This window comes from Amborella trichopoda, chromosome 7, assembly GCF_054954075.1.
Source record: "Amborella trichopoda isolate Santa Cruz 75 chromosome 7, AtrichopodaSantaCruz75HAP2 v2.0, whole genome shotgun sequence".
In the NCBI taxonomy this organism is placed as follows: domain Eukaryota; kingdom Viridiplantae; phylum Streptophyta; class Magnoliopsida; order Amborellales; family Amborellaceae; genus Amborella; species Amborella trichopoda.
Window position 1 is genome coordinate 13,574,881 of NC_142342.1, and position 16,781 is coordinate 13,591,661.

Consider the following 16,781-nt stretch of genomic DNA (forward strand, 5'->3'; position numbering starts at 1 on the left):
ACATACGGGGACTAGGGCCAGGGGCAACCCGGGCCCGGGCCTGACCTGGACTATTGCTACCCCTAGGTGCTGGTGTCCTATTACGTGCCTTCCATACTTCTCAAATTTAAATTCTTCACGCTAAGCATCTCTCTCTCTCTTTTCTCACTCCTTTGACTTAACCCTCGCACTTCTCCAAGCAACGAGCGGGCTCCCCACTAGAAGCACCGGGTTGCCACTCACACTCAACAAACCCCCACCGAAAACAACATAAACAACGCCACCGCACACAACTCACACGTAAAATACCACTAAAAAAAAGATAAGAGAGAGAAACAAAAAAGAAAAGAAAAGGGGACGGCCGCATTTTCCGTGGTGTGAAGGGCCACTGCGGTTCCAGGCTTGCATTCCAATCTTGCGAGAATCACAGGCAAAAGGAGTGGGTTTGCTTGCAACTCAACCGAATCTCTTTTCACTTCTCCCTCTCTACTTTCTCTCTCTACAAATTTTTTTCTTTTTTTATTCCAACGAGTGAATTTGGGGAAGGGGTGGCATGCTTTTATCGTGGGGCATCGCCCGCCCACCACGTAATACTGAACCACTACTCTTAATCGCCACACCAACCGTCCGATAAAAAACAAACGGCCCCGATCAACTAATTAGCTCAGCTAAAATCTCACCCGCTCTTGTCATTTGCGTTAATATTAGTAACGATTCCGTTACTTCCCCCTTGCTTCAATCCTCGCCTCTCCTTCTCCCCACTTCTCTTCTCTCTCTAAACCCATCTACCTCTTTCTCTCTCTAAAAACACTGTAATTTGTTGTTTTTTATGGGAAAACGGAAGATAAGGCTGCCCTAATAACCAGGCTGCTTTTCACGGTTACTCTTCACGGGGGCGGCTTTGACTGCTAAGTGGCCCAAACTTCTCCTCCACCCACTCTCCCCCTCTCTCTCTTCCCCCACTATATATATAACCGGCCTCTCCCCTTACCCACCTCCAAAACCACTCTCTGTGTTTTCTCTCTCTAACTGTTTCTCTCTCTAAGTGCAGTTTCAATTCCCCTTCATCCACACACTCTCCTCCCCACTATAAATAACACCACCCTCTTCACTTCCCCACCCTCCAAGGCCCATCTGTGTCTTCTTTCTCTCTCTACAAAAGCCGCGCCCCGTGCTTTCTCTCTCTAAATGGAGGGCACAGAGGCGCCGCACTGCGCAGTGAAGGGGAAGAGAACGAAGCGACAGAGGCATCATCTGCAACACGCTCCCACCCCTTCCTCCCCCGCCTCTCTTTCTCTCTCTTCCTCCTCCACCGACCTCTCACTTTCTCTCTCTAGCACCACCACTGATGAAGAAGAGGACATGGCCAATTGCCTCATCCTCCTCGCTCAAGGCCCCAATCACCCTCCGTCCCGGAAATCAACGGCCACAAACAAATCAGGCTCCTACGAGTGCAAAACGTGTAACCGCTCCTTCTCTTCCTTCCAAGCCCTAGGAGGCCATCGAGCGAGCCACAAGAAGCCACGGGCCACCGATGAAGGACACGTGTCCTGCTACTTCGACTGCGCAGGAGCACCGAGCTTGAGCACGAGCACCAAGATCGAGGAAGGTAAAGGAGAAAATAATGGTAACAGCAAGGGCAGAGTTCACGAGTGCTCCGTTTGTGGGTCCGAGTTCGCGTCCGGTCAGGCGTTGGGCGGTCATATGCGGAGGCATAGGCTCGCGCCCTTGTCCGAGCCCACTGTCAAAAAGGGTGCGCTTGGGCTCGATCTGAATTTGCCCGCACCTGAGGACGAAACCGATAATTACGCCAAGTTTCAGGGCGTTTTCGGGGGTGGGTTCGTGCAATCTCAGCCGTTAGTTAGCTTCGCCGCCCTGGTGGATTGTCACAATTGAGGGATAGGGGGAAGGGTTTCAAAATCCCACATGTGAAAAAGAGAAACCAGTGTATAACTCTACTTAATAATCTTTGTAATTCTTTTTTTTTTTTTTTTTTTGGATTAATTATTTGGATGGATGATTCTTTTATTCTTGAATGATGGGTTCTATAATTTTAGTGAATTGTTTTTAAAAGTGAATTTTTTTTCAATTTTTAGTGATTTTATTGTTGATAATCATGCCTCCTTGCTTACCACACTAGGTGGTGTGTAGTTTATGTTAGGATCGAACTTGTCTAAGTCTTAAAGATCCCTAAAGTATTAGTTGGGCTTTGTGTTTTGTTTTTGGGCAATTGGTTTGGTTTTTTTTTTTAATCATTTCTCTCTTATATTTGGTTTCTCTCTAGCGAGGCAACGTGCCCTAGGGTTCACGAAAGGTGGGTGTGGCATCTTGTTTATTTTTGGGGGCAGTTTTTTAGTCGATTGCCACACAAGAGAAGTGCGTGGCAAGGTGTAGCACTCTCCACCCTCTTTCTTGCTCTTTCTCTCTCACTAAAACTACTGAGAAGTCGTGGATTAGGTTGTAGGCTTTTTGTTTGGTCTACCTCCTCTCTCTTCTTCTTTATTAAATTGCTAAAAGTAGTTGGGCAACTGCCCTAAGCCGGACACAAGGGCCGTAATATTTGCGTATTCTATGTTTCTTGTGGAGGAAGAGAGAGAGGAAGTCATGCTTAAAATTAAAATTTGATGGTGCGGATGAGTTTTACGCAGCTTCTTGGAGTGTCATCCTACTCGGTTGTTTGTCCAACGTCTGTTTCTCTCTCTAGGCAGAGAGAGAATGTGTGTGTAATGATGACCACAAAGTTTTATATTTTATGGTGGATAAGGACTAGGTTTAAAAATAAAGATTGTATAATGAGACCATTCACAGGAGGTCACGATTGCCTACGACCATGTCGTAACTATATTACAACCCTCTGATAACTCTGATGTGAAATTTGATGACAACATGATAAGTATCTTATATGAAATTTGATGATTAGGATGTGTCATAAAGTTTGAAAAAAAAATTTTTAAATTAAAATTTATAGCCATTTAAATTTCACATTCAATAGTCAAAATTAATTGTGACCAACTTGTATCAAAGATAAATAGTTTCATTATATATTTTTTATAAAAAGCCAAATAGGTGACTCCGATCTCTTATTTGAAAATCGAATCGGTGGATCAGCAATCAAACCAAGTGAATTAGGTGATAAAAAAAATTGGGAATAAAATATTCAAAAAAAAAAATGGTGTGTTGGTTTTAGAGAAAAATCGGGTAGTTCAAATTCTAATCGCCCAATTAGATTGGAACCCACCACTAGCTGGTTCCAGTTTTGGTTAAATGGCTTGGTATTTTAAAAACAAAAAAACATTAAATCTCAAAAAGTAAGGGATTTTGTTTGTAGTGTATTTTTTAATATTTTTTATCATTTTGGCAAAGATGGGAAATTGTTTTGACTATTAATATTTATTTTTATATTTATCATATTTTAAAAAAAATTAAAAATACCTCTAAACATAAACTTATTTTTTAAAATCCATTTTTTTTATTAATCTTCAATTTTATTTGGATGTGCTTTATTTAATCATGTATTAAATATATTTTTTATATTTTATTTTATTTTATACTTTTTTTAACATTTTTTTTACTGCCCTGTACTTATCCAATTAGGCCGATTGAATTGCTTCATGCCTATGTTCAACTAATCGTTCGGATTCAAGTTTTTTTACATTGTTTTAGACGCTTCTCTCACATAATTGAACAGATCGTGATACTTGGTAGGAACTGTATCGGTCCCGCCGATTAGGGATTTAGATCTGACAAATTCTAATCCAAATCGCTGTGTTTTTAAACCTTAGATGGGGGTATTGTGGCGACTAATGTAGTGCGTCTCGCGACGTACTCCTTGACTCGGTCTTTATATTAAGTAGGCCATTCAATCTCTTTGCTTTTTTTTCAATTAAAGATTTTTTTGTCCACCTGCTGTGTTTTGCCGGAGGTATATATAAGATAAAGTCAAAAAACATCACTTTGTATTTATCTGTACAACAATTGGGTATATCGTCCTTCAAGCTCTATTGTTTTTTGTTACATGAAAATGAGAGAGAGAGAGAGAGAGAGAGAGGGAGCACTGGTGTCTTGTTTGCTGCGATTGTACTTTAATTTCTGGATGATTCGTATAATGTGCGAGGCTTCTTTTCTTGAGAGGGACGTCCCCACTGGTTTGACGCCGCCAAAACACTACTGCTCACTTACTCACTCCGAATACTCAAAGGTTTTTATACTTCGACTTTATTAACGGGAAAAGTTTATAGAGAGCCTAGGCTCTAAACCATCGCTATCATAAAAATTTCACTAGAAGATGTTATTTTTATGTCATATATCCTCAAATTGATCATCTGGACATCAAGATGTATGAACATGAGAAAAAAATGAATTTTAAATTTTGGAAATAATATATTTTGTAGCACATTTTTTTACTTTTAATTTTCAAGATTTTCAAGTTTTCATAGATATGTCAATCTACACTATTTTTTAAATTTTAAACTTTAATAATAAAGATAAAAATATATTTTAAGGATATCACAAAAAAATTTAGTATTAAAACCATATTTCTCGATACTATTTGAAAGTAGGCTCTAATTTGATTGTTTAGAGCCTAGGCTCTATACAAACCGCACCCTTTATTAAAAAGGTGCAGTTGGCATACGGACCCTGTGTAGGTGTAGAGATACGGTGCCCTTATCATGGTATATAATTTTGATGTAAAATGTTATCAAGATTATCTTAAAATCTATTTTTATATCTAATTATAAAATTTTAAATTTCAAAAAAGGTTAAAATCAAGTAGATCCGTAAACATATGAAAATCTTTAAAATGGACGGTGTAGATAATATGTTGTAAAATGCACTATTTATGAGACTTAAAATCTTTTCATTTTTCATAGTCATACATCTCGATGTCGAGATGATCAATCAAAGGGTTTTTCAACATTAAAACTACCATTTCTGATGGATTTTTTAGGGGCATCTGTAGTTCTACATTATAAGGTAGCATCCCTTATATAAACGTTTTCCTTATTAAAACTCTATCTGCCATCCGGCCATCAAATTCAGATCAAATAAATCATTGACTACTTGATCTAGATCTGATGCTTACGAGTATTTTATTTTTAGGTTTTATTTTACAAATTATATGAATATGAAATTGGTACATGTTATTATCTCAATGGGGCATAAATAAAAAATATTAAAAAGATATTTTCAATAAAATGAAGTGACCAAAATACCATTGAAACTTTCTTTTTTAATAATTCAGTAGGGATGACAAGCCCCTACCTGTTTGTTTGAAATCGTTAGTGGTTTTTTAATACGTTAGGTGAGAATGTAATACGACCCCAACCCCATTCACGAAAATACTCTTGAAACTTTCAAGGGTAATTTGGGTATTTTATTTGCGAGTTTAAAAGAGAAGTAGCTGCCCAAAATTAAATGTCAAAATATTTTGTAGAAAAAATATTAATAATAAAACATTGTAGCAACATGACATTATAATTAGATCCATCTCAGCCGTTCATTCAAATTTGATAGCTAAATAAGGGGAAGTATATTAATACTATACATTAGGGGAAGTACAGAGAACTTGCCCATTTACACTCATCGTAAGAAAGACACATTGTGTTTTTACATGCGACAGAACACAGTTTAGATCAGTGTTTTAAAAAACGACGAGTTGCAACAGACTCACCCAATTCAATATGAGAATCGGTCACCTCGTGTTGATTCCACTGTAATATGCAGAGTCACTCGATTCTAGAGAAGAACCGACAAGTCGGTACAGTGAACCGCCCGAGTCGCCTGGTTCTCTGCAATGAACAGCCTGAATCACACATTTAATTTTAGGGCAAGCTTTCTATACTTCTCCTATAGCATAAAACTTATATAGTTCCCCTTATCCAACCGTTCATTCTGAATGGAGGGCTAAGATTGCCCCAATCACAATATCACGTCCCTATACTATTTTATTTTTTATTTGTATTTGTATAAACTATTTTAACACCAAACTTTGGATGTCCAATCCTCTATTAAACTCGTGCTAGCAAAAAATATAAAATAAAATATTTTCAATAAAATAAAATGATCAAAATACCCCTAAAAGTTTCAAGGGGTATTTTTATCATTATATTTTATTGAATAAATATTTTTAATATTTTTTTATAGGTGCACCCAATGAGAAGATTGCACGTACCAAATTTCGTTTTCATACAATTTGTATAAAAATAACTAAAAATAAAATACTTTGAGATATTGGATCTAAGATCAAATGGAGAGTGGCTCTTTTGATCAAAATTAGACGGCTGGATGATAAGGGAAGCATAGATATTCTATGCTGTAGGGGAAGTATAGAAACCTTTCTCTTAAATTAAAGCCCGAAAAATTGCTTATGTTAGTAGACCAACTTTCATACAACCCAACTTACATCAACGTGCACCAACGCACGTACACGTGGCCACGCGCCTGAGAGTCACCCGGTTCTAAAGAAGAACTGGCAAGTCACGACAGTGAACTGCCCGTGATTTGGCCGGTTCTCTAAAGTGGACCTCCCACTTCACACCCAACTTACGTTGGCATACGTGTGGCCCGGGTTCTCTACAGTGAACCGCCTACATGTGGCACCCAACTTACGTTAGCGTACGCGTGGCTGGGTTCTCTACAGTGAACCGCCTACATGTGGCCCGGTTTCTCTGCAGTGAACCGCCCACTTTCACGCCAAACTTACGTTAGCGTACGCGTGGCTGGGTTCTCTACAGTGAACCGCCCACTTTCACACCCAACTTACGTTAGCGTACGCGTGGCTGGGTTCTCTACAGTGAACCGCCCACTTTCACACTCAACTTACGTCAACGTACGCGGGGCCACGTAATAACAACATCGAGTTGTCTAGCTATTTTGATTCTTTTATACACCATCGAGTTGCATAGCTGGTTTGATTCTTTTATACCACCCGTTTTTCTTACGTCGCTTCGATGTGGGACAATTTTATGAGTTAGATAATGGAGTTAAAAAAAGCACAAGGCTGGGCCCAAGACTTCGTGAGGAGAGTTCATGCGGTCTACCATTGCACCGACCTCAGTTAAATATAATTAATGTGGACCATTTATATATACATTAAGAACCAATTAATGTGGACCATTTATATATACATTAAGAACCAATTAATGTGCAAAAAAAAATTAAATTTACTTATCCAAAAAAAATATAAAAACTCTATTAGGCTATTATCTCATGGGATTATTTTATTATATGATTAATAATTAATTAATTAGTTAATTTGGATTAACAAATTAGTACTAGCTCAGAGGATATTAAAAAAAACAAAAAAAGAATACTAATTCTAGTCTATTGAATATTAAAAAAATAATAATTTAGGGAATATTTTAAGAGAAAAAATAACACTACCTCATATCACTTTATGATTTTTTTTAATTTATTAATAACCAAATCTTGTATATTAGTTATTAATTTATTTATATTATAAATTTTGTAATGTATTTTTTTTTTTTATAATTGTAAATAAGATTTTCAAATTAGATGTTACTATAAGACATTGAATATTTTTATTTTTATAGTAAAATAATTATAAAATATAAAGTTATAAACTATCAACTTCAATTTCAATATATATTTTATTAAAGTTAGTTAGGTTGTAATAATTTTGGATGAGTAAAACAAATGAATAAATGTTTGAATTTTGATATCTTTATTTTTATTTTTTTGGATAAAGTGTTTTTGAATTTTTTAATAACATAACATTAGAATTTATTGGGAGTTTTTTTATTTTTAATCATATGATATGGAAGCATTTTCTAATAATTTTTTAATCATGTTTACTATAATATTATAATTAACAATTATACATTGATAACTAGATCTCGTATTTTATTTATTACTTTATTTACATTATAAATTATATAATATGTTATTTTTCTTGTAGTTGTAAATAAATATTTTAAATTAGAATATATTATAAGATATTTTAGATTTTTTCTATTTATATAATAAAATAATTATAGAATATAAACAAACAATTTCAATTTTATTATATAATATTATAGTTAGTTAGGTTGTGATAATTTTGGATGAGTAAAGCGAACTAATAGATATTTAATACTTTGATATGATGCTAATTTCATTTTATATGGGAAATTATTATTTTTTATAATATTATAATGCTATATTATAATTAGTAATTATACAGACATCTAGATAAAAAAAAGTATCAGTATTCACCTTTTTTTACAAAGTAATAAAAGTACATAATGCATCACTCCTAATTACGTTTAGAAACTAAAATGACACTATTTTTAGAGATTTATACTTCATCCATGATAATTCTTTGCTTCACTTTTTGTGATAATTTAATGGTTAACAATAGTTCACACTGAGAAAGAACATCTCCATATTCACATATTGATGTGAAAAAATGAAAGTTCTTAATGGAGTAACCTCGTTTCTTATTGGATTCCTAAAAGACAACATTTATAATGAATTTTAATAAATGTTTTGGATTTATTTAAAGCTAAATTCGACCAATTCGGCCGGTTCCTGATCCAAATTGCCGATTCACCAATCCGGATGGGTTTTTTGGTGCCCGATCCAGGGCACGGATATGTTTTTTAAACCACTGGTTTAGAGTACATAGACCAAGCTCAAACTTCCAAAGAAATTTTCTCAAACTTTGTATCATACCCGAACTATCAGATTTCACATTAGAAGGTTCTAAATAATTGTGACCGCCTTATAGGAAAGATAAATGATCTTATTGCATATACCTTTTTTTTGAGACTTAGTCCAGTTAATATCGAACTTGCAACCATCTAATTTTACATTTGATGCATGAGGGTAATCGTGACTGCTTATACCAGAGGCAAATAATCATACTGGATACTTTTCTTTACTCAAATGCGCTTTCAACCTTTTGTTTCTCTCCTCTAGAGTCATGTACTTAGCTGCACTGTACTGAAAGGTGATTCTCTCTCTCTCTCTCTCTGTGCCATTTTGAGCAATAACCAACTTGTTATTGTTTGTGGCCAAGTGTTTGCGTTTTTTAGTGTCCCTTCCACCATTAGAGACTTCCAACAAACCATGAGTTAATCATGTGGCACATGTTATAGCAGAACCTGAGAATTCCTCAATGAGTAGAGTTAGAGAGATAAACCCAGGATTTCAAAAGGTTTCTTGCGTATAGGTTTCAAAAGGCGCTTTAGTGAAAGGGACTTGCAAACAGTACTTTCTGCTTGTGAAATACGTTCTTCTCTACCTACTCTGAATATAATTTGGAGAAATTCATGTCTTCCTTGCTTTTTGTTATTGAATAATTTATTTAAAATTTCCATTACTATTGTTTATGCCCACTATTTTCACCTTTTTTTTTAAATGATTAAATTGCCCCTACTTGGAATTTTATCTTTGTATAATAGTTAAAAATAAGCCTATAACCTTCAAAGTCCGAAATTTAAAAAAAAAAAAAATCAGATCTTCAAAGTCCAATGTATCAATTTTATGTATTAACAGAAGAAAAAAAAAAAAAAAGTTAAACTTTATATTTTTAAGGAAGTTTAGGTTCAGTTCAAAATAACATTCAGAAAAGATAAACTTTGCATTAGGGGGTCTAGTGTGAAACAAACAGTTGACAAACCATATTGCAAGGTGTTTTATGGTGAGGTTCGGTCTTAGCCACAAGAGAGGGAATTAGAGATGGCAACATATGAAGCTCCTGAAGCTGGAAAGTGATTTGTTTTGGAAGTAGGCTAAGTCCTAAAGGAGTTTCTAAGACCTCATCTATCGGGCCAGAAGCTATGAGTCTGGGCTCTAAGATTCATGTGCAAGGAGTTAATTGGACTATCCTCTAGACAACAGGCACCTTTGGCCCTGGATGAGGTAAAGATTATCAAACTCGAGGACAAACTCATGGAGACGTGGAATACAATGCTTAAGAATGCTCCTCTAGCGCTCGTGTCAAAGAAGTTAGTATGCTTAGATTGGGCGATCAAGACTTGGGGATGCAGCCTTACCTCTGCAGAGTTTTTTTAGGAAATAGGGCTCTGATGAACTTTGCGCAAGAAGAGGATTTTGAAAGAGTTTTTAAATAAAGGTTTTGGAGATTTAAGGGGGTTCTCATGTCTTTGAAAAGATGGTCAACTAAGAGTGATCCCTTGTTGCATTTGCCGGTTGTATGAGTGTGAGTGAAAGGGATTCCCATTCAGGCGTGGACAAATGAGGTGTTTACTATTATTACTCGACATTGCGGGAAGCTGGTGGAGGTAGACTCGTTCATGACGGCAGGCCCTTCACAGGGAGTGCTCAGAATCAAGGTATGGGGCATCCCAGGGAGGTTTGCAGATAATCTCATTCTTAAGATTTCCAGGGAAAATTATCTCCATCACACAGGATGGAGCCCATCTAACGCAAGCCAACCCCTTCGGCCTCTGTTGGTTACAAGGCGGCTTCAGTAACCTACAGGCAATAATGGAGGAGAAAGACTATTGACTCCACCTCTGCAATTTCGTCTAACAGGAAAGGAATTGCTACATCAAAGTTCAAATTAAGATTCAAATGGACGTTTGGGCTCAACAGGAACCTCTGGCGTTGGTGTGGCCGAGGGGACCATGCATGGAGGATTACTATTTGGGAGTTCAAATTTTGAAAAAGATGAACCGTCAAAGAGAAGGGAAGAGTTAGCTTCCTTGGAACCAAACCAGCATGCGTCTAATCGCTCCATGCCGTTGAGTCGGCAGAGTCAGAGCCCACACCAATCGTTAAAGTAGAGCTTTCAACGACGATGAGCATGGCTCAAAGGGTTACTATCATAGACTCTGTTGAACAATTGGTTGCTCTGAGAGACCCTGCCTTTGTGCCTACTCTTCTAGAGGGCATGATCAAGTTGTGTGTGTCCCAATGAGAAAGTGGACGGGCTTGGGGCTCTATTACTCTCAAGAATCCTTCTATGGCAGCAATAGAAGTACATCATGCCTAGGGCTTGTTGCTAGCGAATATCCCAGATGCCTCACCCATCCTAATTGCTTAATCTTCAGACTCTTCTTAGGAGGACCTCTCCTTATTCGGCAAACTGGTCTATCAAAGCTCAAAAGTGTTGGTGGAGATGAGAGAGAAGGCAGCAAAGATGCTTGAGGCCATTAATATCACTTTTAAAGGTGAGGTTACGTCTGTCGAGGAAGCCATTGCAGCACGAGGAGGTTCATGTCAATCCGAATCCTTGTGCAAGGAGAGCCCATAATAGAATGCAACGGGAGGTTGAGGAGGAGCGGCCAAGACTTCCAGCCCAAATGAAGCTGCTCAATTGGAAAGTCCGGGGATGGGGAGACATCCAAAAGAGAAGGATCCTGCGAAGATTGGTTAGAAGTTGCAGGTCCCATATCCTTCTTCTACAAGAGAAAGCTAACCTCCCTTGATCTTCTGTTGAATGGATTTTTTGGGGCAATGGCCCAATTGACTTTTGGTTTGCCCCTTCTATTGGCTTTTCTAGAGTCCCTTTATTTGTTTGAGACCTCGTTCAGCGTTTGGAGTCTATTTTTAATATCTCTTTTAGATGTTTATCAATATCTTATAGGGAAATAACATTGTGAGAACCTCCCACACTCATGTGTGTAGGATCTCAAAGAATTACCATTAAATTTGATACAGATCTTTAAAAAAAGTCAAATCTCACACCCATATGATAACTTTTCTAGAGATCTATGTCAAATTTAATAGTGATCCTTTACAGTCCTACATACATGGATATTACATACATAGATGTGGGAGGCTCTCATAAGATCACTACTTAATCCTTTAATGAACATCGTTTTTCTTATTAGTCTTTATCATATGTTTATGTATGGAATGCTCCTGCTAAAAACCCTGCGTTTCTAATTATCTATATAATATTTTAAGCTGGGTGAATATGGTGCGGGGCAAGGATTTAAATCAAGTAAGAGGGTCACATGAATCCTCAAATATTAACATAATCATTTGATCGATGGTACCTTTTGATAACTTCATCACTTTTAATGGCTATAAATGGATTAATAATTCTGCTATCAATTGCAAAGGTCTAAATTGGACCAATTTTTGCTACAAGTACATGGGCAGCTAACTTTCCTAAAACATTGGTGAAAGCATTGCCACATATTTCTTCAGAACTGTTTGTGCTCAGATTTATATTGATCACTAAGCGAGATGACCTCAAATCTCATATACAACAAGTTAAGTTTTCAATATCAGTAAATATTGTGGTCGCTCAAATTATAGGCTAAAAAACATTGTAAATCTATATAAATCTGGTCTTTTTTTGAGTTCACTGACAACGCTAGCTTGAAAACCTGTGTATAAGGCCTTTAAATGGTTCTAAATTTTACTAAATCTAAAAGTAAAGAAATTACAGAAAATTAAACTAAAATTAAAGGGAGATAATTAATCTAAAAGAGAAAGTGAGGAATTACTTAACTTAAGGACCTGAAACCTATTGTTTTGGGATCGGATCAGGTAGCTCCTATCATGTCAACATCTCTTCTTTGGATGCTTTTTGCTTGCTAGATCTAAAATTATTTTATATAGATCTAAGGTTTCTAAGGCTTAAAAAGGGGGTAGGGATCTTAAGTAGGGATTTTTCGAATTTTTCTAAAGGTTGGGAGATGGTTTTTCCTTTTTTCTAAGGGATTTAAGATTTCTTAATATTTAATAGGAATTTTAGGGTTTTCTTATATTTTTAAAAAAATTTCTTGATTTTTCTTTAGGATTTATCTAAGGGTTTATTATTTTCTAGAATGTTTTAGGGATTATCTAATAGTTTATAGGGATTTTCCTAACTTTATTTTCGATGGATTTTTTAGTAATATTTTTCTATAATTTTACAGGAGGTATTTATAGGTTGCGCTAGGGTTATGACTAAAAATAGATCAATTTGATCTAAGGGTTCAAATTTAGTCAAAGATGTTGAATTTTTTGGGTTTCCTGGAATATTCAAAATTTTCACCACCTTAATCATATTTATCAGAAAATTTGGGCTAAAATATACCGCATGGGCTCATCAGGTCGCACGACATGTGGCCTGTCGTGCGGTTGTGCGCGACACAAGCCCTGTCGCACGAACGTGTCGTGTAGTGCGTGGCCCAGGCGCAAGGGTATTTTAGTTATTTTTCCCATGGCTTTTCTTGAGGCTTCTAACTCGTCAATGGCATGTCCGATTTGAGTAATTTCTAGACCGTTGGAAAGCTCTTATGGTCTACAACAGGTTGGGATAGGTTTTGAGATAACTAAATTGGGTGTGTGTACCATAGTTCACTAGGATTTGTATGATCCTTATGGTTCAGAATAAAGGTTCTTAGGAATTCTCATAGCCAAAATTTAACGGGTGTGTCTTTATGTTCATAACCCACTATTATTAGATACGGAAGGGGATTATTTTTGCCCCTCCCCATTTCAATTTGAATTAATGTGGTTGGGGGAGAAGTCCTTAACAGAACTGGTTATGAATACATGGAACAATATGAATGTTCATGGATGGTTGGGATACATAATCACAAGAACATTGAAAATCCTGAAGCAGAAGCTCAAAGAACTGGTTATGAATACATGGAACAATATGAATGTTCATGGATGGTTGGGATACATAATCACAAGAACATTGAAAATCCTGAAGCAGAAGCTCAAAGAATGGGGTGATAGTAAATCGGGGAATTTAGCCCATACGATAGTATCAATAGAGAACAATATTTAGCACCCAAACAATTGTGAACAAGCAAATGGGGACCTCACTGGGATTTCAAAAATAGGAAAAAGTAGTATTTATGAGTGAGTTACACAACTTGCAGAGAAAAGAAGAGATCTTTTGGTTCTAAAGGTCTCGTTCGAAATGGATAAAGGAGGGGTATAATAACACTGTACTTTCATGCTATTACAAACTCAAGGAGAATATCTAGCAGTCTCGGTGATCTTTAAATACCCAAGAGTTAACCCAAAAGATAAAGAGGCCATGGAGGGGGCCATTGTCCACCATATCTCGAAGTCTTTCACTTCAGAAGGTCAGCTGCCTTTTACTATGGAGAATATCCCTTTCAAGACTCTTTCACAAAGCTCATTCACCACCTTAGTGGAAGAGTTCAAATTGTAAAAACTCAATGAGGCAGTTACTTGATGGTTTCCCTTCAGCATTCTTTAAGGATTTTTGGGAGGTCATCAAGGATGACCTCTTGAAGTGGGCGAAGCAATTATATCATGATGGGGTGGTGTATAAAGCAATAAATTCCCTTTTTATTACCCCTATCCCCAAGAAGAACAATGTCCAATCCCTGCAAGACATCAAACCTATAAGTTTGCGCTCTCGGCAAACTACAAGATTCTTGCTAAGTTATTGGCAAATATACTTAAAAAGGTATTCAATGAGGTGGTGGAGGATCCTCAAACAGTCTTTATAAGGACCGGCAAATACTGGATGTTGTATTGATGGCACAAGAAGTAATTCCTAATACTACAACCTTGGGCAGCACAAGAGTTCTTCTCAAGTTGGACTTTGAAAGGCTTATAACAAAGTTGACTGGGACTACTTAGATAAAATTATGGAGCCCATGGATTTTGGTTGCGATGAAGGATGTGGATAAAGGAATGTTTGTCTTCAGCTCATTTCTCATTGATGATTAATAATAAAGAATGTAGTTACTTTAGGGCCATAAGAGGTGTTCGGCAAGGATATCCCCTTTCTCCTTTCCTCTTTACTTTGGTGGCTAAATCTTTCAACAAGATGCTACAAGGCGTGGTTGATAGTAGGGGACTACAAGCTTGGCCTAATGGAGTTGTGCACACCTACAATATGTAAATGATATTTTAATCCTTTTAGAAGGATTAGATGATAATATTTGATTATTTTAAAGATATATGAACTGATCTCTAGAGCTAAACTTAACATCAGAAAAATTAAACTCTTGGTTATGAATTGTCCAGATCTTGAGTTGAATATGTAGACTGCATGGTTGGAAAGTGCTATAGATTCTTTCCCCACCAAATATCTAGGCCTCCCACTTCAAGAGCTTTGGATCCACCCATTCAAAGAGCTCAAATCTTCCCATTTATTATCTATCCCTATTCAGAGCTCCAGCTTCCATAATTAAATATCTCGAAACCTTAATGACAAAATTTCTTTGGAATGGAAGTCAACATGAAAAGAAGTTTCATTTATCAAATGGAGTTCTATTTGCTTTTCTAAGAAAAACGGTCCTTAAATCGAAGGTTGTGAATGAAGCCTCCTGACCAAGAGGTGGCGGAGACTGTCAAGGAAGAATGGACATCTATGAAAAATCGTGATATTTGGTAAATATAGGCATGATCCTAATGGATTCATTGCTAAGCACAACCCTAGGAGTTCCTCTATTTCCATGATATGGAAAGGGATTCAATCAATGAGAACACTTTTCATGGTTTAGAGTAAAATATTGCTGGGGGATGGCACAAGGACAAGATTCTGGCTTACATAGTAGTTAGGAGATTGCTCTTAAAATCTAGTATCAAGAGCTATGAACTAGGTCCAGACAAAAGAAAGAGATGGTTGTCAGCTTTGTCTCTAAAGGGATGGTAGGGCTGACCTAGAATGTCATATTTGATATTAGGAAGGTCAACAATAGACTGAAACCATAGTACGCATCACTAATCACTTCACTGAATGCTTTTTACTACCATCACAGGAAAGAAGAAATTGATATGGAGCTTAGAATCCAGTGGGACCTTCATAGTTAGATCGTTATATGAACACATGTATAGGGACTGCTATATTGAGTACATTTTAGCAGTAAACAAATTTTTGAAGTGTAAGGTACCAAGTAGAGTAAGAGCATTCTGGTGGTTGTTCGGCTATAAAAGGCTTCTTACTATTGACCAGTTATGCAAGAGGGGAATGATCATCACTAATGTGTGTCTGTTATGTAAGAATGACGAGGAGATAGCTTATCACATTTTTATTCATTTCCCATTTGTTAGTGAGCCATGGGGTTGGGTCTGTGGCCTATCACATTGGAACTAGGTTCAGCAGAAATGCATTTCCCAGATGCTATAGCAGGGTTGGTCTCCCAATTTATTTTTTGACTTATGGTTTATCATTGTGGAGGATATTGTTGACATGCATATTATAGAATGTTTGGAAGGAATGGAGCAACATAACCTTTGAGAGAAGGAAACGAGATGTTGCTCAATTATGCCAAGTTATCAATCTTTCTTAATTTTTTAATTCTTAATTTTAATTTATTAATTTCAATTTATCAAATTTTTTTTTTCTTAGTTGCAATTTCTAATTTCAATTTTTAATTCACGATTCTTAATTTTAATTTTCAAATACTAAGTGCAAGAGCAGTTTTGGTTTGGAAATTTTCAAAATTTTGTTTTGTTGTTTTAAAAAACTTTAATTATTTTCGGAAATCGGCACCAAGTTCTGTTTCTGAAATTTCTCCATATTTTCAAATTTTTCTAAAATGATTTCGAAAACAAAAGAGTAAATACTAAGCCTTGAGATGATGACAATAATCTTGCACCTTATAAATTCATTTGGTGGAAGATATTCTAATCATAAACCTTGAATTACCCTTAAAAGGAAGAGGTCAATTTCATTTCCATCATTCGTTAATTATTGGCTTCAAATTTTAGAATTAGTGACATGGTGAACCCGGAGAGCACATCCCAAGAGTGCCCGTGAGAACGATGAATCCATAAGTCCTAGATGCATAAATTCCTAAGCAAACAATTGAGATGGGGTGGCAGTCAATGTGCCGACAGATCTGGACAAACACCCTTTGAGCATTGGTTCTCAATTTTCTAAGTCATTTTCAATCATTCAT

General features: G+C 36.4%; 1 protein-coding gene across 1 annotated transcript; it reads left to right on the plus strand.

Annotated features, from left to right (window-relative positions):
- Window positions 1–818: 818 nt before the first annotated feature.
- Window positions 819–2,052, plus strand: LOC18428585 (C2H2-type zinc finger family protein). The gene has a single exon (XM_006837901.4). The coding sequence runs from the start codon at window positions 1,168–1,170 to the stop codon at window positions 1,873–1,875; it is 708 nt and encodes a 235-aa protein (XP_006837964.1). The 5' UTR covers window positions 819–1,167; the 3' UTR covers window positions 1,876–2,052.
- The last annotated feature ends 14,729 nt before the right edge of the window (window positions 2,053–16,781 follow it).